Source organism: Varroa destructor, unplaced genomic scaffold (genome assembly GCF_002443255.2).
Source record: "Varroa destructor unplaced genomic scaffold, Vdes_3.0 BEIS01000007.1, whole genome shotgun sequence".
NCBI lineage: Eukaryota > Metazoa > Arthropoda > Arachnida > Mesostigmata > Varroidae > Varroa > Varroa destructor.
This window is the reverse complement of record NW_019211460.1, coordinates 1,980,369-2,004,417: the sequence shown is the minus strand read 5'-3', so window position 1 is coordinate 2,004,417 and position 24,049 is coordinate 1,980,369. Positions and strand designations below refer to the sequence as shown.

At 38.5% G+C, this 24,049-nt stretch overlaps 1 protein-coding gene and 1 long non-coding RNA gene across 7 annotated transcripts; one reads left to right on the top strand and one right to left on the bottom strand.

Annotated features, from left to right (window-relative positions):
• Positions 1 to 1,233: 1,233 nt before the first annotated feature.
• Positions 1,234 to 10,564, bottom strand: LOC111254680 (2-acylglycerol O-acyltransferase 2-like). 5 transcript variants are annotated; one of them, XM_086975333.1, is made up of 13 exons: positions 10,417 to 10,564; positions 8,944 to 9,129; positions 8,181 to 8,303; positions 7,936 to 8,011; positions 7,444 to 7,625; positions 5,244 to 5,322; positions 5,072 to 5,127; positions 4,834 to 4,931; positions 4,480 to 4,604; positions 4,133 to 4,260; positions 3,841 to 3,931; positions 3,477 to 3,585; positions 1,234 to 3,262 (listed from the first exon to the last, which is right to left on the bottom strand). In XM_086975333.1, the coding sequence occupies exons 2-13, from the start codon at positions 9,060 to 9,062 to the stop codon at positions 3,108 to 3,110; spliced, it is 1,341 nt and encodes a 446-aa protein (XP_086831459.1). In that variant the 5' UTR covers positions 9,063 to 9,129; positions 10,417 to 10,564; the 3' UTR covers positions 1,234 to 3,107. The 5 variants fall into 5 exon arrangements, with proteins under 5 accessions (XP_086831459.1, XP_022671514.1, XP_086831460.1 ...); XM_022815779.2 differs by lacking the exon at positions 10,417 to 10,564 and adding an exon at positions 10,251 to 10,390; XM_086975334.1 differs by lacking the exon at positions 10,417 to 10,564 and adding an exon at positions 10,070 to 10,210.
• A 784-nt stretch (positions 10,565 to 11,348) lies between these two features.
• LOC147754184 (uncharacterized) lies at positions 11,349 to 23,767 on the top strand. 2 transcript variants are annotated; one of them, XR_015317439.1, is made up of 3 exons: positions 11,349 to 11,943; positions 12,057 to 18,096; positions 21,289 to 23,767. It is a non-coding gene; the product is annotated as an uncharacterized LOC147754184 (long non-coding RNA). The 2 variants fall into 2 exon arrangements; XR_015317438.1 differs by having other exon boundaries at positions 12,057 to 20,665; positions 21,805 to 23,767.
• Positions 23,768 to 24,049: the final 282 nt, after the last annotated feature.

Genomic DNA, 24,049 nt, shown 5'->3' with positions numbered 1-24,049 from the left:
ACGTTGTAGCTTGCACGTTAATTTTAAATTGCTGATGTTTCGATCGTACTGGAACAGGATGACGGGATTATTAGTAAGCGGAGCGTGAGTACGGAAGTACACTTATGCAGACTATTCTTGCCTTACTGACAGATCTGAATTCGATAGATACACCAGTTACTTTTCTCGAATTATAAGAACTATGCATGTAACCTTACAAAAAAAAAACATTTAAAAAGTGATGCAAATTAATTTTACTTACATTAATTTTGTTCTAAGTACCTATATAAATTACAATGAATTGCGTTTTCGTAGATTTCACATTCGGCGTTGAATACTGTCGGTTACTGTTGTAACCCCGCGTACTTCATAACAATAAAAGGCGCACCAAATGTCTGTTTTGGGCAGTCGGATTATGTCGAGTTTTACAGTGATAAAACGCTATAGTGTGGAACAGAAATTCGTTCTGGAAGCCAACCAATTAAAATGTTCCCTAAGTGTTCAAATGTAAAACATTTTAGAACAGTATTCTTTTTAAAAAAATATTGAAGTTGAAAGTTTCTTACGGTGGTACTATACAAGTAACGTACAAAATACCGGTATCTTCTTCCGTAGACGAAATTGAAATTGAGGCGATTGATTAAAAAGACTAGCTTACTTGTAAATAAAAATCAAGCTAATGGAGACCACAACCCGCGCGGACAAATCACACCATCGTTCCAGTACGACGCAGCGACGACGTTATGCTGAAGGACGTGGCCCGTCAACAAGCACTCTGCAGCGGATTTTGAAGCTGTAAAGCTGTGTGAAGGACAATGTGTATCAAGCAGCACCGAAAATAATCTACGACCTCAAAAATCGTAGTCGTGAAAGCGTATTAGTAAAACGAATGCTGAAATATACAGGGGCATGATTCAGAATTACGCAAAATTTAGAAAGGTCATATAGTGGATAACATACCAATTGGAATGCGCCAAAATTTGCTTTTACTTCAGATTCTTGCGTATCAAAATAGGATAGTGACTATTTGCGCACTCTGAATTTATAAATATCAAATTTTTTTTTGATACTTCCGAGCATACAGCTACAGCAGCCGCTAGGACTAGTTTACATGTTGTTCAGAGTAGGCATCGTGCTTTTAAGGTAACTATACAATTACAATTTCATCTGACATAAGACGACTAATCACACGGACCATAGTGCATAATTATTTAAAGCCTTATTTTTTATCTTTCGAGCAGTAAAAACTCATGGTTAATGTGGTAGTATGTACATTCATTCCTGCTAGTCCGCCTGCATGATTTTAAACTAAAAGCTTATTTTATTTACGAATTTATATGTTGGCATACAAAATGCGGTCGATTGGTCTGAGTGAATTTACATTATGCTTTACTTCCCTCATTAATAAAGCACGTAATAGGCATACGTGCACCCTACTCTCGTTCTTTATAAGAATGTTCACGTTCGTTTCCAGGCTGTTTTGTAATACCTAAGGATATATTTTGCTGTATTACATCTGGGTTAGTAACCAGCATTTATTGCACTGATAGGTATGATTTCTGATTCAGCAAATCGGATGGGACATGCAAACTGGCATAGAGTTTTTATCGGATTTTGATGCAACATAAGCCAGCCTATATTGTACCTGTTGCAATTGGAGGTATATATTCCAGTATAGTTAGCATACGCGATGAAATATGTATTATTCTCAATATTCTTTCGCCACTTATTCCTTATATGAACTCGAAATTCTCACGCCGGTCACATTCATCGTTCACTAACTTGTGATGTCTATCTACATCACAATGTATAGGTTTCAGTAATATACTTTGTGTTCTCAGTCGCGTACAGTTTGTATTACTTCTTTCTATTATCTTCGGCTATTAGAATGACGATCGTTGCCGTCCCTTTATTGTTCTCAAACTCAATATCGCATTTTGTTGCTTTGGATTTAGGTGTTTGTGAGTGTTTTTGCGCGCGTGTATGTATAAAGCCGCAAGGAAGATCGTCAGAATAGATACAGCAAGCTTTAGATAAAGGGAAACCGCCGCTAGTGACGCGCAGGATAAATAAAGCAAACATTAAATTGCGCTTCACCGAAAAGATTTAAGTGCACATTATCTGAGAATTATCATGTTGTTGTATTGAGTTGCACAGCAACTGTTAATTTATATTTATTTGTTGCTTTGTATTAGCTCGAAATCTCAATTTTACAATAAAAATACTGACTACTTATTTAAAGTTGACGTAAGAAATGCTTAAAAATATAACTAGTTACTTCGAATTTGTGTGTTTGAAATCGATGCTGGTTCACTTAAATCTTTTTGGCGGGCAGATGAACAAGCTTTTAGCCCATACGTTGAGTATATAAAACGTCTGAACTAATCCAGTATGTAATTAATGAGCCTGGATGCGTTTAGATTGCTAACACAGATACACTATGAATGCTGGCTTTGGCATTAGAGACATTCCGTTGTAATTCGGGAAGACATTAGGGCAACATCAACAAGATCCTCAATGACAGTCACTTTCATACACACAGATATAGATTGTAAAAGCTATGAATTATTGCAAGGTTTCGCTCCAGAAACATATTCGAACTTGAAGTTAAACGTTAAGTAAGTCATTGCACTCGCATAGCCATATTTTCATACTCACCCTCTCACGTGATACATTCACAATAAACCTTTTTTTCGCCATCTTCACACAGACCTTTTATAAACACGCAAACAGCCATACATTTGTATACAGATAGTGATCATTGTATGTGGTCTAGTGCTTCACACAGTTGCAAAGTCCTCATCCACTATATTATACAAAATACATCTCCTACTAAAACTTATTTTGGCCGTTTCTGTTACTAATAGCTGCAAATTGCTTCGCCAAAAGACTGACGTCGGTTAGATATACATAAACAAAGCTGGAAGCTCCCCCGCGAACATCACACGACGATCGACGAGATGCAAATAGTGAAACACAGCATTCATTTTTCACTGCTAAACAAAATCAATCCTGATTGGCGTTATAAGGATGTCTTGAATTGATATCTTGGCCATGTATTTCTGCGCGACGGTTATCATGACGAGAGTCTTCGCAGGTGGCATCAGTGCACCGCGTGCCATGTATCATTAGCCTATGATAAGGGTATGTCGTGGGTCGCATCCAGCCATCGTTTTGTGCGTTTCAAAGAGATCCTTTAGTGCTGCTACGTATTTTGCGTGAAGGTCGTCAATCTGTTGCTGGGTCGGTTTCAACACTTGAGTAACACGAATTGGGGCACCAACTACATAGAAAATATCCCATAAACGAGAGTTAGTCTTTATCTTGCTTTAACAGAAAATCTTCGTTGTTACTCAAGTCGAGATATTTCTTATAATGAAAATTTGCAAAATCGGAAGCACACTGCTTTAACTTCATAGACTATCACATCTGAGTAAGATTACGTCGTTTAATTGAATAAATAGGTAAAGAATAACGCATGGATTTTTGCTACCTACCCACTGTGGTGATTCGCGTTCGAAATGGGACGTATCCGCAACTGTATTGTAGAAGCCCGCGGCCATGGAACACAGGGGGGCTAAAACCGACGATACGTTTGAAACGCATCTGTGTATATATATATCATATTGTAAATGACTACGATACAATTATGCTACAGTTATCATCACGAGTAGTTTGTTTTTAGCCGGAAATGGTCTACGTAGCTGAAATCAATATCAATTCAAAAACACTCATCGAATAAGACTAGAGAGTGCATTGGTTACATGAAGAGTTCCAATATCTAATTGCAATGATTGCGTAATGGTGAGGAGACTGTAGTTGGTGATCATACGTTGTGTTACCGTCGTGTGTGCAACGGACCTGAATGTCGCGTAATTTTGAGCCTGGGGGATTTGCCGCCTGCGCGTAAACATTATTCTCACCGAACGAGAATACTGGAACAAGGTCGGCTCTGAAGAGTCAACAAAACAATATTATGCATGAGAGTACATCATTACCGAGCCACTTAGATTATTCATCGCAAAGACAGTATTAGGTATATTGCATCAGTTAATATATTCATTAGGCCCAGCATCTGAGAGTGAATAGTAACCTATATAGAAAACGAAGCAAACTAGTTGTAGCGAAGTTTTAGCGTTATAAGTTTATTAACCCATTCTGTAGAGCAATCTTGATGAAACCCTTTCGCGAAGTTAGAGTAAGCGCGATATCTGCGTTCCGGTGAGCATCGAGGGCCTCCTGCGCTCCCCCCACGACAATAATTGCTGCATTACCGACACCCTAAAAATAGAAATATAATCTTTATACTTATGAAATTACACCAAACTTCAGTATTATTAACGTCCGTTGCCAAGATCCACATCTTTTTCTGAGAGAATGACATCAAAGGCCATAAACATGGATGAACGGAAGGTGTTAATGACTTTATTATGCTATCTTTTGTACCTTGATTGTGCTTCGCTACACATACACTGTGTAGGAGAGAAAGGTTTACCATACCTTATTTTTTAATATCCAGTCGAGAGAATCGCGGCAGACAGAGACAATCCCGAGCCCAAGAAGAAGATCACGGTAGAAGGGAAACATGAAGTTCAATGTCAATGTCATTAGATGCGGAGCGATTCCTGAAATCAGTCGGTATAATTATAGTAAAAGGGCACCCATGTATCATTAAGGTAGAAGATCTAGCGAATATCTTGGCTTGACCAGATGTACCTACGACAGTGAAAAACTTACGGAAATCGTCCCAGCTTCCAATGAACGCGATTGTTTCATTCGTGTTTAACTACTGCTTTATCAATGCTTAAGGTTCGCTAGGTAACTTATTCTATCAGCTAATATAAAATAACCTACCAGGAAAGAGCTTGGCGAACCCTGTTCCTTCAGTGCCGAAGTTGATAAATGAGCCTGCTGCCATAATTCCATGTGGGTGATATCCCATTATGTAGTTTCTGGAAAATTATAATCATCATTACATGCATTGATTTCATTTTCGCGTCGCAGTTGTTTGACAATTCCACAATCGTAGATATTTTTAGTGTACCTTTTAATGAAAGTGTTAATGAAAATTTGCTAAATTGCGGAAACTTACCTATCAGCAGGAAGACCAGCTGTCTTTATTAAGCAAATCGGGAAATATTCCGCCATCTGTAAAAAAGTATGGCATTTACAGGTCATGTAGTATTCATTAAGATTACATTACTTTTTTTTGTAGCAAAGTGTTGCTTTTTTTCGTTAAAGGCTGACAGCTTTTTCATTTTTACCTTAGTCCATAATTTCCATCGACGATACCAGTGCACGCGGTGACCTCCTTTTTCGTGCGTGCGAAAATCATAGACGTACCTGCAAATTAAATATGAGTTATTACATTAATGCAGAAAGGACGGTATTTGTGAGGCAGAATATTGTCAACACCCTTCCGTTTTCCGAATGACGATTTTTCTCAAATTTCGTAACATCTTCTTTAGATTTTAAAGGACCGATATAGATAAGTTTTCATACACATAGGTTAATTAACTTTTAATGTTATTATTATGTTATTAAAATGGCGGGAGAAGCATGACAATGCAAATTCTTAACGGATCAATTTTTTTACCAGCACCTGAGAAAATGAAGATCTGTTTATAACAGTATTGCAGATGCGTAAAAAGCACCAACTGCCAAATCGTCCTCTATCTTCCAAGAGAAACATTTCGCTCAATCATATTATATCACAACTGTAAAATCATATCAAAGCAGATATCTGTATCAGCTTGTACCGGTTTTCTGGTTCATCCGCTTGGTAACCATTAGGTTGTAGAATGGTGTTTTTGTTAGGTCAAATTTCGGTATCAATGATAATTATTATAAGGCTTGTTATCACTATCATATTATACTTGGAGCTGATAATAAGGCAAAAAGGTTTTTGTTTGCCAAATTTTTCGAAAGAAGTATTGGTCGTTCATCATCTCGTGATTTCATAATTCGTACTGGGCTGTTTGTCACAGGCGTAGAATCTGCCCCAGCAACGCGAACAAAAACACTTCTATTTATATAATATGATTGAGAGCAACCACCCGTAATTTAAATAATTTTTGGTAGTATTTTTTTGTGTAGACATTCTAGTATAAAGATAATAATATGTCTAAAATCTGCAATATCGCTAAATTTAGTTTGCTTATTTAAATTAAATTTATTATTATTTTGCTTCTGATGATGTTACTTCAGATCGGCTAGCCGCTAGCTTCTTATGGACAGATCGGCTAGCCGCTAGCTTCTTATGGATTGGTATTGTTCTCTGATGGTTTTTAGTTCGATGAGTCGCGCGTATAGCGAAGCATCGCAACAGTGCGTCATTCAGTATTAAAAGACGTGTCAGTAATTGATTTGTTTTGTTTCAATTAAAGAACACTTGAATAATATTCTACCAAAAAATAAAACAAGGTACACTTTAGCCAGTCAGAATACATTGAAAATTTTAAGGGGTTTTGTATTACAATTGAATATTAATAGTCAATGAGCCATAGTTTAAATTTCACATGAAATGATAGCTATGCTATGAATAATAGTGACAGAAAAGAAGAAATTTTTGCATGAAAAAAAACATCTAGATATATGAACCCGACCATCTCAAAATATATTTTCCTAAAGCCTCCTTTGCACATCATTTCGGATGCCCTCTTACTTCGCTCTGATTAGGAAACTACAAAACGACGAGACTAAAATATAGGGGCGGTAATCGTCACGTAAACAGTGTCGTGCCCACTGCCGAAAACAGTAGCAGTCACATTTGTAGAGTGGACTTTCCAATGCTGCTCTCGTCCTGTGTTATTTTCGTATGGGTTTCTATCGCATGTGATCTCTTCCTTAGATTTGTTTCATCTGTCTGTTGCTCTTTGTGGTATTCTACTAGCGGATATTATGACACGGTAGGAACGCAGAGAGACAGACACCCAGTTAGTGTCAACCTCTCAAAAGGTTAATGGGTATCATTTAACATTTTGTGACCGCTTATGACTAAAGGCCTATGTTTACAATTGGGAAGAAAATATATTCCGGTGGAATTAAGTAATATTCAATAATAATAATAAAGTAATATCGAAATTAACCTATATTATTTGTGTCGTCGTGTTGAAAAGTAATAAATCCTCGGAAAACTGAAAGGTTCTTGTGCTTCTCCCATGCTCGTTTTCTCTGTTTTTGAGAACTGTGTACAGCCGTCAACCGCACTCGAATTCGTGACCTGGGGCCACGGAAACCCAGACAGCCATGAACTGTCAGGTCATGCTTTTGAAGGTTAGACGGGTTTTATGAGAGACGATAATGCAAGCACAATAGTGCAAAAATTTCCCCAAAAAGCGTACAACAAACTGATTTACAATGTTTTTATATCTCTCACTGGAATACACCAAATGTAAATGGAATAAGTAAACACATTTGTAGAAATGTAACAGATAGCTATAGATACAATTACTGATTGCTCACCATCCTGTATAGAGTATTACGATCCAATACAGATTGCTGAAGCTTAGGATAATAGCTAGTACGGTGAAAAAGATTCCTGCGAAGAGAAAACTGAACGAGCATAAGGCGGCAGCGAGCGTCTGCAGACGTCGTGTCAACGGCGTGGCTGCTGGAGCAAAGTCAATTCCCATCACCCTGATTACCTGTATCAGTATAAACAGGGAATAGAATTAATGATGGAGATCAACCACTTCTTTCCATTTTTGGGAAAGCAACAGTAATCGACTTCCAGGACTAATAAGCTATTGCTCGGTTAACGTATTTATAATATAAAGTCCACCTCTTTTTTTAATTAGATAGTTACCATAAAATTTTGTTTTTAATACGCGCTTGAGATTCACTGCCATCGTGAGAGTAAATTTCAGAAAACTTGCTTTGACCAGATCCGTCATCGAGCCACGTATTTGCATAACATTATTATATTCAAATAATATTATAATCGTTGCAAGGTACCTGCTTTAAAAGCGATGTCTCCTCGGACTTCAATATTTTGAGTTGTTTTCTTTCTGCGTCTGTACTGTGTTCAACCCTGAAACAATTTGTTAGAACACCAAATCGTATATCTTGAAATTAAGGGTTAAGATCGATGCGCACACCTTTTCATCTTTACGTGAACAAATTTACGATATGCTTCGAACATTGGAATAGACTGAGTTGTAGTTGATCTTAAGAATTCCTGCATAGAAAAGCTTCCATACCTCTGACAGAGATGATAACCAAGGTAGAATGTTATCACGAGGATTTCAGTACTAATCACTGTTACGGCGTATAACAAAACGTTTACCACAAACAGAGTAAATATGCACCCGCGGGCCGTGTACCTGTAATTTGAATTTAGTGCGACGCTATTAGATAGGACAATGTCTTTGTCAAGAGTTACAGATTTTAATAATAAGAGATAATAAATAAAGAAATCTACACTCAATCAAAAATAAAAGACCATATAAGATTTCTTGATCTGTTTGTCTATTACGACAATCGTCCTTTTTTCAGAAGCAGATTAATTTCCAATCTAAAAAAAAATTTCAAATTTCAAACAAGCACCACACCCCCCTATCTTGTGTAAGTAAAGGTTTTCAGAAAATCTCGTCTAAACTTTATTGTATTAGAAGTGCAAGCTAATTACACAGATAAAAAAGATGTATTGTAAAAGGGACTTGTGCTATGATTTTTTTGGCATTTATCGAACAAATCGTTCCTTCGTATACCAGCAGCGAGAAATGCCGCCTCCGAAGCATATAAATTACGCCGGCTAGGAAGAAAAATTCGAAAGCAAATGATTTAAAAAAATCGATGGCCACACTGAAGAAGCCGTTGTTTTTATCCAAGTCTTTAGTCTAAGCATTACAGGTTCACTCAACTCCATTGAGTCAGTGACTTGTTTTAGATGCTTTAAACCCCTAGTCTCTTTCGAACATCGTATATGGGTAAGTGTTAATGCTGTATGGCTTGTCAACTTACTTGTACGAAAGCTTCGACGCTCTCCGTGTATATCGAAGGGCGTAGTTAGAAAGCGTGGAGATGACAGGTCTGCCAAGGGGCCGGAGCTGGGCTTTCACTTGACAAGCGCGGGGTTCCATAGCATCAGTCGCGCGTCGTCCCTTCTATCTGGGTTGAAGAATTCGTACGATCAGCCCACTCCTAATTCTGTTCAAACAAAAACTAGCTAAAATGTAATCTATTTCAGCTATTCAGTGAGAAGCATCAAGTAGCCAAAAGTTACGTCGTTCCAAAGTTTGGCAGTTGAATGAGAAGGAGGCGACGCACAATCGTCATCCAGCAAATTGGTTTAAAAAGGGAAGCACAGCACAATTTATTTGAATAAATTAATTGATGTCGCTATAAGCACTATAATATCTGGTTTCTCAATGTTGGCCTCTAAAAGGAGTAGACGAATAACTTATTGCGGAAAGCACCCCTCTGAAATTATTATAACAAACACTTTAGAGGGCACACTTTTGTTCTCTTTGATCATACGTACTGTGCGCCTACAACGAGTCCGTAATCAATCGAGGTGGACGGCTGAAATGAAAAAGCAGTTGGTTGGCCCTTAAGAACAGTAACGACACCGGAACAGTCGCCGTAACAAACGCCCCCCGCCCCCCGTGGAAAGGAGAACTTGTGAGTAAGGGGAGAATACCCGTAACAGGGACACCAAGCCTAATCAAATGGAATCGTTATCGCCATAGAACGGAACAGCTTTGTAGCTAGCTAGGCAGCACCGGTGTCAACCACAACAACAACTGCAGCATCAGTAGTAGCATGGCAACCGCACTGCATTCATTAGTTGCATGCTCTCAACAAACAACAACAGTAGAACTAGCTTTACCCCCCTAGCCAAACTGTCACCGCATTTTAAAGGCAATAACAATAACGGCGGCGAAAATAGTGCCTGTCATTATATATCAGTCAGAATTGCTACGACGACGACATGACGGCGAGACACCTTTACACGAAGACGTTCTTATTAAATAAGACTGAATGGGCAAGGCAGCTTCTTTAGCTGCGCATTTAGTTTTCAGCTGTTGCTTAACGGCGGTTTACTTCCACTCACATCCCTCGATTTTTGAATTTCGTCCTAAGTTACCATTCTCAAGCCCTTCAGCGGCGAGGAGGCCAAAGCTATCTCGGTAGTCGCCATCCTCATGATCCCTAGCACAACAGCAAACAGAATGTAACGTAAAGCTCCTCTTCGTTACGAGCGCTCTCTTGTCCTGCATGAAACTATCTGTTAGCGTAAAAGATATTTTTACGTCAAAGTTACTGACTTGTCTCAACAATGTGCTAGAAGTTTGACTCCTCTTCCATTGCACCTGCTGGCCGGCTTCGTCTGGGTTGCATACTTAAACACAAGCGTCACCATCGTCGTCATGTATGGATATGAGTGATCTACCAGCGCGTATCTATGCAAAAGGTGGTGCTTTGCTAACCTACCTGTGCTGATATACTTTGTCCTACTGCGCCACATTCAATAAGACTTGTGGTCGGCCACACTAGTGGATTAATTCGAGAATGGCCGTGTTCATATGTTGTGTGGAAAGAAAGGTTCTTCTCGTGCTAGAATCGCCTTTGGTGTCACAACACATTTGACCTAAAAAATAGAAAACCCGTATATTGACGCGCTATATAGCTTGATAGATGGAGCCGATTAGCTGAGAAGTTCCACGCTGCACGCGTCCATTGTTTACTCGGATATATTTAGACACAGTGAGGCGCACCGAATGCGCTGAGTACAACAAAAGTCGATTCGTTGAAAACATATATTTTTTATGTTTTAATAAAGGTTTGTACTTGCTAATAGCTTCTATGAAGCATTTACGTAGTAAAACAGAATATAAACATGCTTATAAGCCCTTGCATCAATAAGCTACTGGAGGGTCACGAACATTAACAGTATCGGTACAGTTATTGTGCAGGCTGATAGAAAAGATTGACTAAAAGTGAAAAAAGAACCCGTTCAAACGTGGATTTCAATGTACATCACCTCAATTGCAAATAGTTGAATTTGCCTTTCATATTATAGGCAAACGACTAACACTCAAGTACATATAATAATCATAATCATTATCATGTAGTAATACGTTCTCAAGGAACGTATATGCTTTACTCATCTTAAACGACGTATTGGACCTCAAGGACAATGTATTAAACATTTTTCAAAGAATGTTGACAAGTGTGCTAACCACGATTTTTGACAGTTTTAGTCCACGCCAGTATACCCACTTAGCTTCTTAATATATCTGTGTTTGTTACTAGAAAATAAAATCTTATGTGATTATGATCTGTATAAAATGTAAGTAATATAAACCATCTTGGAAACATATCAATAAATTACTTCGTGCAAGCTTCGCGTTTTACAGCACTGTCTCAGGCGTTTTAAAGCTCAGGAGATAAACACTTAATAGCTATGTGAAGCTTGATATCAAATTGTAGATCAGCTCATTTGAGCGGCACCGTGTTTCCTAGTCGACATGCTTCCATAGATAAAGCAAACGAGTTAACGTTAGTGGCCGTAATAGGACAGACAAAGCACCAATTATCACGCTAAATCGGTGCGACGACTGTGATCTGCTGATGTTTTAACTCTGAAAAACAGCAAAAACTGAATGAAAAAATCCTGGAACCTAACGGAAAAGATCCAAAGGTGATAACAGCGTACTTCCACAATTATTAGTAAATGAGGTGCCCATGCAGCATTGATAAAAATATACGGAACAACATGAACATCTATCAGGTAGTGTGAGTAGCGGCCTGGTTGCAGGATGAAGACAGTTACTATATATTCGTATAACAGTCATAAAGGTGATGAATATAGAGAGCCCTTCTCCTGCTCAGTCCCGCCAGAAGTAATCTTCAGATTCTGTGACCATCTTCTGACAGTTGAAACATACGAAAACCGTGATAAGCTGTCAGACAGTAGACAACTTCCTGCTAGACACACGTGCATCGCTATTCATGCAGGTATACACGATGGTTTTCTTTATTATTGAGATTTATTATAACAAAAATTAGGTGAATAGAAGGTTTATTGAAAAACGCCTTATGATCTTTTTGAAATTTTGTCAATATTGCAGCTGATGTGCGTGGTTGAATAGGCGGAACGCTTTGAAATCAGGTTACGGCACAACTAAGACTAAGTTGAAACAAGGCTTAAATTATTAAAACCGCCTCTTATTTGTCGTTTGGGATGTAATCTTTTCGTAGATTAAGACTTGCAGCACCATTATGCCACGACACGTTGTGGAATGACTAGTCAGCTGTAAATAATTCAGTATCATAGGCAAACAGTTTTTTTTTTCTCTATTTCCATTGCAAAACGTGCCCATCATGCGCGTTCGTGATGGTTCGCGCGGGCGAGCAACTTATCCAAACGTACGGTAGCTTTTTGAACTCGAGGACTTGTACACAATCAGGAAGCAGATTACAGATTTCCTTCGAAAAATTAGACACGTCGCGGAATAGTCTGTATTCTTTAATTATAAACCTTTTTATTATTTTACCAATGATTTTTATGATTGCTTATACTCTAAGAGTTTCGAAAGCCAAAGTGTCCAATCTTTTGGTCTACATTAAAGCAAAAGTAATCTAGGAAAACTAACCTTGCAAGTATTTAAATGAGGTCTTATCTAACTAGAGAAGAAACGAGCTTGTACGATGTTAAAACTTTGTTTTTTTTTTTTTAAGAATTTATTCTTCACTTTTACTGTAGATTTTTACATTTAATTGGAAATCTTTAATGTAAGTTACGCAAAAAAATAATCATTTGGCGTTGATCTTGTAAGTAGACTTTTTTTTACTTACATTGGGTGATACTTACATCTACTGCGATGAATTTCAGCTTTGGTAGATGGTTGCCATGTCGTTTTATAGGCATTTTTATTGGTTCTCCAACGCAAGTAAATCTAATTCTTTCAATAGAGGCAAGTTTTCAATGCTCTGTCTAAGAGACGATTCCGAGCACTTACTTACATAATAGAAATATCCGAAAATATTCAAAATAATATTTAATTTAATGAAAAAAACTTATTGTCTTCAACTTAAGGAATTATTTTTTCGTAAAAAGAGCGGTGAACGGCAGGCCAAGCTATTCTTGCGATATCTCCAAATGTTGACAAATAATTATTTTCTTATATGCTGGACTCATATACTCCTTGTGGATATTGGGACGAATATTTTTGCACAATTCTTCTGATACTATTGCTAGTATATCAGTAAGTCTGTCCTCTATACAGCTAAGGCAATATAATCACACTAACAGGTTGCATAAAATTTACAAACGACTGTGCTTGTAAGGTGCTTCCTAAACACAACTTTCTTTGTTTCTTCGGAGCGCTTAAAGCTTATCCGCAGCTACTGCTACTGCTGGAAGCCTCGATCCTGTTTTCTGTTTTGCACAGCCGCTTATCATTAATGATTCTAATGAATTTACGCGAATTTGAAAGTAGTACTAGCGATGTCGCTAGCTTGAGAGTGCCTAGAAAGCCACAGGTAGCTTCACGATGTTCCTGCTTACAAACGAAGTATATAAAAGTACTCGTATACTAATTTTTTGTAGCGTGCTATATAGGTTAATTTTCAGATAAATTATTACTTCAAAATAATCTAGGTACTGAACTACAGTTTGTCAGGAACAGGAAGTGATTATTTTATAACCTTATCATTACTGCTGCTAATATCTGGCCCACCTAGTTGTCGGTTGTGTAATAATTAGGTGCAGCAGCTGCCGCTACAATATTTGAGACAATTTTTTCATATTTTCTCACACAAGTAAAATTTTTCTAGAGCATGGCTTTCAATTCCAGTATTTTTTTTTATCAATAACAGCGTTGTAACAAATAATTACAAAAATCATTAGAGTCATTTTTGAGGTGGCCCAGACGTATACATGTGTTCTCAAACCTAAGCTCGCTTTAGGATCACTAGTAATTATCACGGTATTCTAAGAGAGTATTAATTTTTTTTTTACTGATCAGTGTGAGTCTATGCAAACGATCGCATAGCGCTAGTAATTATTGCCAGGGCCGAGATTCAATTTCAAACAACAGCTCTGAAAAATGTGACAGACTCGATGAGCAGATATTAACTTGAGCTCGCACACCAAGAGACAGAAGTCATACCACTTACTGGCAGAAAAAGATGGTGAAACTTTATTACTAACCAGGAACGCAGTCTAGCCGTAGGAAAGGTATTTAGGTACTTGCGAATGAAGCTTGCCTAGGGTCTAGCTGAAACCTTACACAAAGGGCAAATGGTGAAAGAGCGGCGTTCGCCGCATAAGGCCTCGGTAGGCTCAAGTCGAAAGGCATAGCACCGCTTGAGAGAAAAGTTGTGAGGATGAACAGAAGCAAAAGCCGGCTCGCTCTCCGGGTAGCTAGAACGTTGAGAGCTACCCTAACCCCTGCCACTATAATCGTGAGCACAACGGTACCGTGGGCTATCACGGCCGAGGACCAGGAAAAACGCATAAGGACTAGCAACCTACCCGAGAGAAGCTTAGGCAGAACACATTCGAAGATTGCAACACGAACGAGAAAGCACAATAGAAGTTGCTCTCTAAACTAAAAGGTTGATGTCGGAAATCAAATAATTTGGAAACGCGACACGCTATCTAACCCAGGCCCTGACTGGCCACGTACATTTCCAAGGATATCTTTGTAAAGTAAGAAAGCTGCCAAATAACTCGTACATCAGTGCAACGCTGGTGTATACGACGACGGGACTCACACACAAGAACCCTGGACGCTCTCCAAGGAAGGAAGAAAGAACAGAGAGAAAATTAGACTGCTTATATCGAAGGTCATGGCGAACTCGAAGGTTCAAGCTGACGGGAACTGAGCTGCAATTTTCGAATAGCTGATTCAGTGAACGAAAACCAGAACAATAGGACGACACAGACACAGACAGACATTAGAGCCCCCCCCGAGCAGATCCTACTTCTTGGAGTCGAAGTAGTAGTTAATTACGGCAATTACCTACTTGCTTCCATGGTTAAAGAACGTTCGAATTTAATGGGAGGTTTCGCTGTTACTGCTGCGATTCTAACATGTGTGTCGAGTTCCTCACTGCTATCGGAAATACTCTTCTGCTTTGGCCGGATGTTTGTAAACGGGTTGTATATTTACTTGGATATTATTGTCAATAGTTGACGGATAGTATTATTCCTAAATGCATTTATATGGCAAAGGGTCAGCAAAAGAAAGAAACTTCAAAGACTCAATGATTCGGCAGGCACTAGAGCAATACTATTCTATTTAAACGCTTAGCCTAACCAGAGTTGAGAGATTCGTTGATCAGAATCGACACGCTTCCTTTTTCCTCACGTACCAGTAACAGTTGCAATAAGTTTAGGTCTTAACAGCGATAAGCGCAAATACCCCAAAAATTTTATACAACGTATGATCAGGCGTAACATCAAGAAGACGAACATTGGAAGTTTCAGCGACCGGTTCACTACAGATACAGGACATCTTATCAGGACACGTAATTATAATCAGGCGCAGGTTAGAAATGTGTGAATATAAACGGTCGAATGAAATTCAACTCGTAACACAAATACGATTTCCATCAAATTTTCTAGCGATGCCACAACATTCTGATCAGTTGATAAACATAAAACGGTCATTAGCGTACCGAGACAGAACTGAGTACTAGATGGGCCCTACGAATTGTTGCAACCCAAAGCTCAATAAGCCACAGATCTGTTGGCTCACACAGACCTCATATCAAAACTACGCCAGTTATCATTTTAATAGCTAAACAAGTAAACGTTGAAGTTCACCAGCGAATATCGTTGGCCAATTAGCAGTGAAGACTGGCGTCTAAGCGACTGGGGGGCGAGGCATTAGTTGTCCTAATTATGAGTTATATATTAATAGATATTTACTAAAATGAACACGGTACAAAATATTAAGCTATCAAAGAAGTATCGACTGTAGCGAAATGGCCTTAAAGCTGTTTATCTCAGGTTATATGAGCCGCTTCGGTCAGCGTCGTTCGAAAGCTGAGATCTAACAATAGTAGACACGGTAAAATTGTCCGGAGTGGCCTCATGCTAGAGTGCGGGCCATGTTTCTGTTAGCTTCAGGAATCGACTTCAGGAAAAAGGTTGTATGAAGTTACTGCCTAAACTAAACAAGACAAGATCGACCCGTGGGTGTCCACGATGTTGCCAATTAACTAAATATCTTTTTAAATAATACAAAAAGTTTTCAACAAGTTGAAAAGATTCGGATCTCTGCTGTCAACGACTAGCAAGCCATTGGTCAAATCGACTAAAACTAATCAACGAAAAAAGTCTTTTTCTCTTATGGCAATGCCAGGTCACATATGGCAAACATTAAGAAAACTCCCATAAAACATTTTAATGCCTTCGCCATATATCCGGGATATTGACTATCAGACCTTTTCGACAGCTCCAGGTTTGAAGTTTATGTTCTAAGATAGGTGCGTCGAAGTATACGTTAACTGTATCTTTTTACGTCAACGTAGAAATATTTCCGCTACGATCATCTGGAGTATAGCATAGTAGAATGTTGCAATCTGTCTATTAGTTTTCTACAAGATCTGCACAGGTGCTTATGTGTTTGTTTTAGCAAAGCTACCTAAATTCGCTAGGGTGACATCGTTTTCGACCCGTCACTCTCAAGAAATTCTCTGCTGAACGACAACCATTGAAAAATGCTGTCTACATACATCACAAACGCAACTAAATATGTATATCTATTTTCTTAACAGTCCTCGTTTTCACTGCAGCTGTTCGTTTTGCCGTAGGGCTCAATTACTCTGTTAGGATTTCTTCGAGGATCTATCAGGGCAGCATGGGGCTCCCTACAAGAAAGCTAGAGTTGTATTTGTCTTTTTTTTTCTATTGTTTTTTTTGGAGTTTATTGGAAATTCTCTTTGGAAACTTTGATTGTTTCGAAATTTTATTGCAAACTCGCAGTGTGTCTATGCCCAAATTTTAATTCAGTTCACCTTCGATATGCTTTAAAAGCAACGTAATTTCGATTTACAAATCTGGTCATTGATATTTGCTCGTTGGAAGACCACAAGTGGTGAAAGCAGAACAAAAATTTAACTTAAAACTGTACCATAATGCATTAGAAAAAGTTTTGTTTCCTTACTCCTTCGTCAGACTAACGCTAAGGCCAGATAAAAACTTAGCTTTCTTATATGTACCGTAGTGCAATATTTACCTTTATGGAGCAATTATAAGCAGCTACCCATTAGTCGAAAGTTCCGCACGTTTAAAAAGCTTGCGTATTTGTTGTATCGCTATCGGCTAACCGACGTATCTTTGAAATCCGTATTCAAGATTTCGCGCTAAAATGTGCATATACAGACGTATACTTAACAGAATAGATAGAATATAAACTTTCAAGAAGCAAAACGATCATGCTTACCATAGCAAACAACATCACAGACTAAAAAAGCGAGTGAAAGAGGTAGCGAGGAAGAGATGAAAAGAGTACTGTAAATGTTCTATTATGAGCACCGAAGGTTTCCCGGCAAAAAAATTACCAAATGTGATTGTAGCGGTCAATCGCTTCTCAATAATCCTATAGAAGGAAACCACTTGGTAAACTGTACTCTGTAAATTCACACCTGTTTTTCTTCCCAAAGTCGATTTCCCCAATGATTTGATAGACTTTTTCGTTGATATGCGGTAATAACAAATTACATCGGCATAAAACACCCAGAAAGGCGAAATGTGTTCGTTGTCAACACAATGAGTGACTATGAATTTTATTCTGCGAAAGCAGTAATAACCTTGGACGATCGTAGCATACACTTGAGAATGTTTGTTTGACCCGTTGGTGAGTGCGTATTCTTCAAGCAGTAGTAAACCGTTATAGGGGATGCGTGGAGTTTCTACACCTCGAAGCCTTGAGTGTAGATCAAATGCTGCTTACGTTTCTAAAAATAACAACACCCATTTCTATTGAGGGCGCGTTTATACTACCGCTAACACACATTTTGAACGGATTATGATGTCAGATACTTGTGATCAGTTCAGCGTTATTGCCACCGTAACTTGGTCGAACGCTGTGCGTGATCGTAAGGCCACCTTCGGGACGTCGTGGAAACAAGAAGCCTCCGGAAAAGATGCAGACGGTAATTCGAACGAGTTTTAGCACTGCACCTAAAACATGTATTTCTGGATAGTCGATATTTAGCGCACTTGCCTAATACAAGTCTCCGAAGCTCTGTGTTCACGTCGAATGTACATGACTGCCGAAAACACAACATCTGTTCAGTGATTATTGCTAGCCTGTAGTGAGCGTCTATCAAGACACAGTTCGCTAGCGTGTAACTTTGTTATCCATTTGCACACCTATACATGTAACTTTAATCATCTGGCTAGTGATACGAGGGCATGGTGTGATCAAAAAACTGCCGCGAATCTTTGTTTCAAGGTGCTGGTAAAAACGTTGTTGATCGAAAGCCTTCGTTTAGACCATTTAGAACTGTTTTCATCTTTCGTCAGCTGCCAACGAATTCATCAAGATGTATTCAAATATAGATGCAAATAAAACTGCGTCACGGTAGATCTGTTTGGTAAAAAATGAAAGGCACAAGTAGAAGGAAGCAAAGGAAAATATTAGGTACAATGGCAAATGAGCAAATTGCTTTGTTTTCGCAAGAATGATATCATAGTATCAGCTGAATCTGAAGTATTATAGCATACATCGACAGATGTCTATTGATTTTTTTACAATACATCACTATAGAGAATACGAGAGAAAACAGTTCCATTATGTTTGAGCAGCTTTTATCAGCAGATGTTAGCATGATGTATGTTTAGCAGAAGCGTACGCATGATTGATATGTTCAATGCAATGTATGCAAGATTTCTGATCGATCTGCTTGTTGCTATAGGGCCTTAAGGGCTAAAGGGCTAAATCTTTTCTGCTCAATCCAACAGAGTATTGTATAGCTTCCCGTTGGCAAGAAGGCAAACCTCAAGTTTCTCCATGTTAACTGAATGTCATTGCGTTATCATTACGCCTACTATATATATATATATATATAGTATATATATGTGTTTAGTTTTGCAAGCGGCTTTATCATTTTGGAACTTCGACTAGTTTTTTTACAATACATTTAAATAGATTATATTTAAGATGAACTATAGTTGCTCGTATAAAAATTTGCTACAAACATCCCACGTTATCGTTTCTCGAACTACCTCGATGAGTGGCGACACCTTCTTTGTTCAAAATATGTTACCCAACGGAAAAATGATTTCCTTTCTAACAAAACACGTAATCAGGTCCCCTCCACAGTCTGTTTTTCTGTTATGCTGAGCTTGCTATCGCGACCGATAACTCTCATGGCTCGTCCTTGATTTTTCCCGAGTTCAACTGCTACGAGATTACAGTCATTTCACTAGCATTATGAGAGAGGTCGAAAAAGGTCAACTTTAGCCTGAACTCGTCAGCTGACAGAAAGTCAAAAATATGCGACAGATTTTTCCTCCGTATTCCGTAGTTATTATTAAGCCAAAAAATGTTATGTCTTTCATATCACGTCAGCCTAACAACGGTCGATAGCCGCGATGATGCTCTTGAGATTTTTTTAGTTGATTCTCCCTAGGTTTCTACGGTAACGACTAACTGAAGTGTCTGCTTTAGGAAAACACGTGGTGCGAGGGAAAGTCTGAAGTAAGTTGAACACCTCAAATATTTCTTGACTTGTGCCCAGCATTTCGGCAGGTTTTCGCTCTAGCTCAACGATCAATAGATCAGCTGGGGCAAGCTATATAGCTTACCTAATTTTCAATATAGTTCAACTATTTGCAGCGTCCTTGAGATTAACTGTCATGCTTTCGCTAACTTTATTCGGTAACTTGTACCTTACAACATACCTCGTTGAAAAAATTAACACTTTAATTCATGATATACATGTAAAGCTGTCAACTGGTTTGTGTGGTCGTCGCTCTGTACGCCTACGTCCCTACGTCTTCCGAATGAATTAATCAATCCGCTTAATGTCTTTACCGAATATCGAGAAGTACTTTAAAGACAAGTAACATGTTCGTAAAATAAGCTGGATAATATTTATGAGCTTAGCAGAAACTATTAAAGAACAACAATGAACCTATATACAAATAAAACACAAATTGTTTCTTAAATGTTTATATTTTCTCTGACCTAAGATTTTGATCACAGACCACTGAACCCATTTCTAAGGTTTCCGTTTAAACACAAACCATCATTAATAGCCTATACCAAACATCAATACCGCGCTTTATTATATAGTTGTGGATAACTTGTTATGAAATTGTCGTAAATGTATCTTATGAACAGCATACGGCAGTGTTGCTTCGAATCATCCCGTTCACCTTTGTTTTTGACGTATAGAAGTTTACTAGAGATTATTTTTATGCAATTAGTTATTAAATCTTCTTACGGTGACACCTCTCTGTTTTGAATTTTACGCGCGGTATTACCGTTAGGCATTCCATCAGGCGGTTGATTGGCTCCCAGTAAAAAAACGATGAATTGTGTCTGTTTATGCGTTGTGGGTTCGAACCTAAACCACAGCGTGTCGCTAAGATTAGTTGACTAAGCTAAACTTGCACACGCTATCCATTATTACGCTGTTAGCAACTTAATTCTATGTACCATAAGAAAAAGTTAGACGGTATCGTGGCCATATTCAGCACTCAGGCAATAATGTCGTATGTATATAGATAATGTAGCAGCATAAAAAATATGTAAATAAAGGTGTACGTATATATTACATATCTATACGTTTAGATTCGCGTCCTGCCTGTTGGGTTCTAGATGACAATAGGTAGATTTCTATCGTTTGTAAAAGAATACTAGTAATAACCGACTTGTTCACTATTTATCATGGTCGTATTCAGTTGTCATGTTTGATCAGTCAGTTTGAGCGTGCTATAAGCTCTTGTTTACAACCATGCAACTGTGTTTACACCCACAGAGTGCACGTATTTTTTTACGTAAGTACGTACGAGTACTTTAGGAACTTGTCGAGTATTATTTTTGTGTCTACTTTTACAGTTTGTTTGTTGAAATAGTTGTGTTACACATGTGTTACCAAATTGTTCTCACTTACCCTAAGTCATTCGTACTAAATATTAAAATGCAGAAACAATCACATAGCAAACTATAACTGACAAAACTTCAATTGCCAAACATGTCTGATTGATTATGTCTAATTCGTAGATGATCAAATCGGCTGATTACTAGAGAAAAATACCTTTCACGCTGTGACGTCAAAAAAGTGATAATATATTTCGTTTTTCTTTGATTTTTTTTCATGGCTGCCCAATTACAGATCTAGCGAAGCCTATATACAGTCTATAGAGACAAAATCCTTAATTTTTCGTAATATTTGAAGACGAAAACTAAGTAAAAGTAAGTGCTCATTTACGTCAATCGGCTTAAATGCACCCACGACAGCAAGAACATAGTATTGTCCAGCTAGATTAATTCTGCTATGGAGAATGGTTATTGTCCAAACGTATTGCTAAAAATTAGGCTGGATGGTGCTTGTCTTATATGGCTCAAGCAGCACTAACAAAATTACCGATTGTCTGTTATATATCTAGAAAATTTTTTCGTATAAAAGGTCACCAATCACTCAACGATAGACAGCAAGACAAGCCCGTTTTACTTTTTCCGCAATGAAAAACGTTAAATGGTGGAAAATGTACCTGCAGAAGCTCAGTAAACAAAGTAAAAGTCGTCGATTTTTTGAAAATCATACATCGATTTTGGGTACCAGCCGACTTGTTGAAAAACAAAAATAGAGTAATATCTAAAACGCGTGCATCATTTCCTGTGTTGAAAGCGAAATCGTTCATTCAAGCGATACCCGACAGCAGGCAACCTTCGGGGACCAGCCAATGAGTCAGTGTTGAGTGTACGAACGGTGCCAACGATCTTGCTATCGGCTAAGGGGGTTGCAAGTAGTTCTCGTTATGGACGATTTGCCGTGATTCGTGCAGGCGAATATGTAAGAAAAACAAAAAGCTGATACTGGAGGATTGCCGAGTCGTCATCGGCGAGCTGATGCAGGGGCACCTATTTCACTGCGGCTAATCGGATTCGTCAACAATTTCCCGGGACCCTAATGCAGTCGAAGAGGAGTTGGACTTAATCAAGCCCGTTTCCACAAACACCTAACACAGCGCGGTGACAAAAGAACGATCGTCTGAAGGCGAGTACAAACAGAAGAAGCTTGCAAGATCTAGGTAAAAAAAAAAATGGATACTTGGCTGTTGGAGATTGAGTTGTGTATTATTATGAATTGATGCCGAGTAGTTCTATTGCCACTAAAGAGATATCGCCGTGAAATCTTGAAAAGACCGCGTAATCTAAGAATAAGTCGATCTTTCACCACGCGTCGGTTTACACGATATATAGAATCACTAAATGTTTTCTTAGCTGGACTAGCCCGAATAAGTATCGGGCATATCATGGACGACGCAGCAAAACTGAGGGCAGGTTGCCGGATTGAATTTATAGAGCGTGAGCATGAACCAGGACTTATGGATAACAAGACATTGTCTTAGACCAGTGGTTTGTAGATACTTTTGCTTGGACAAAGCGCTCATCAAATACTAGTGTTTCTTGATTGGTAAAAGTCTCAAGCAAAATGCACTTACACGTATTAGTTTGGTGCCCTACTGGTTAACTACAACTGGGCAAAAGTTTTCCGTGCTCAGCCCAGTTTTTAATCTCAGTGTTTACCGGCAACAGCTATTTCTGCCAATGTTGGCGCCTGTATTCAAGTAACAGCGATGGGGTTAAAGTAGAGCTATAAAAGGCGGTGACTACGGTGTATCTCGCGCATGTATCTTAATCATTTTTTGGCAGACATGCTACTACTGAAAAATAACGTGAATTTCTATTTTAGTCAACGGAAGCCTGATTCTGCTAGAGGAAAGGACAAATAGCCCAACAAACACGATTCAGCGCTTGCTAAATATAGATAGAAAAGTGGGGTCTTTCAGCTAGGGATTGCTGCACGACTCTTTCACTTTTACTATGTCTTCGCTACATTGCGGCCAAATCCGACTGAAATTTTTATGGTTATAAATGTATAGGTAGATAATATATAAAAAAAATAGATGCATAATTAATACGTTTTGATTCGAAGTGTAGGGAAAGAAAGAAGGGGAAATACAGTAGAAGTTTCATTATGGTAATTCGCAGTGTAAAGAGATGCACCTCTGCAACACCTTAGATCTATTTATGTTATTGTACATCAACTGTAAAAAAAGTTTTCAATTAGGATAAAACTAGAGTTGCGATTGGAGCATCAGCTATTTTAACTGTTAATCTACTTTAGTCATTAACTGCCTATTTTTCTTGCGATAAGGTTTTATCTTTTGTAACGCCCAGTGGCGGTTTCGGGCTATTTTTTTTTAGACTAGGATCTTGCAACAGAATCTGCATCAGATCTAAGCAGAAAAGGGGACCAGAGGGCTTGCCCACTTATGACCTGAGAATTGCATTGTCATGTCCCGGGTAACTTTAAATGAAGCCGTCTTGTAGAATGTAGAGCTGATACTTCCCCCGAAGGCCATGACACACTTCGAACCATTTAGCATACATTACAAACAAAGGGCGACGCTGGTCAAACATACATGTACATAAGCTTCGAAACCTGGCTGGAACTGTTCATCGTCATTAAATGTGGAATGAAACGACACACACTAGCTCTGTATCCCTTCACGCGTTCTGATGGGATGATTGCCTATTACATCAAAGTCTTATGAATAAAAAGGTTCATTGTTATTTCGTCGAGAGTAAGGCGTTATATTTTATTAAGGAAAGGCAGTTTTACAATGAGAGAAGAGGTTGGATGTATCCAAGACAGATACCCACCTTACTTTTTGAAACATAGACGTTCGAAGTTACACCTGGTTGAACTCCTTGGGCTTAATGTTATTGTAAACTAAAGTACACAATGTAGTAAGAGAAGATACGAGTCGAGTCTGCCAAGGACTTGTAAGGCATTCTGTCTTCTAAACCTCTCAAATCGGTGTATTAGGTTGACTAGTCAGACAGGAACAACGCGGTATAACCGA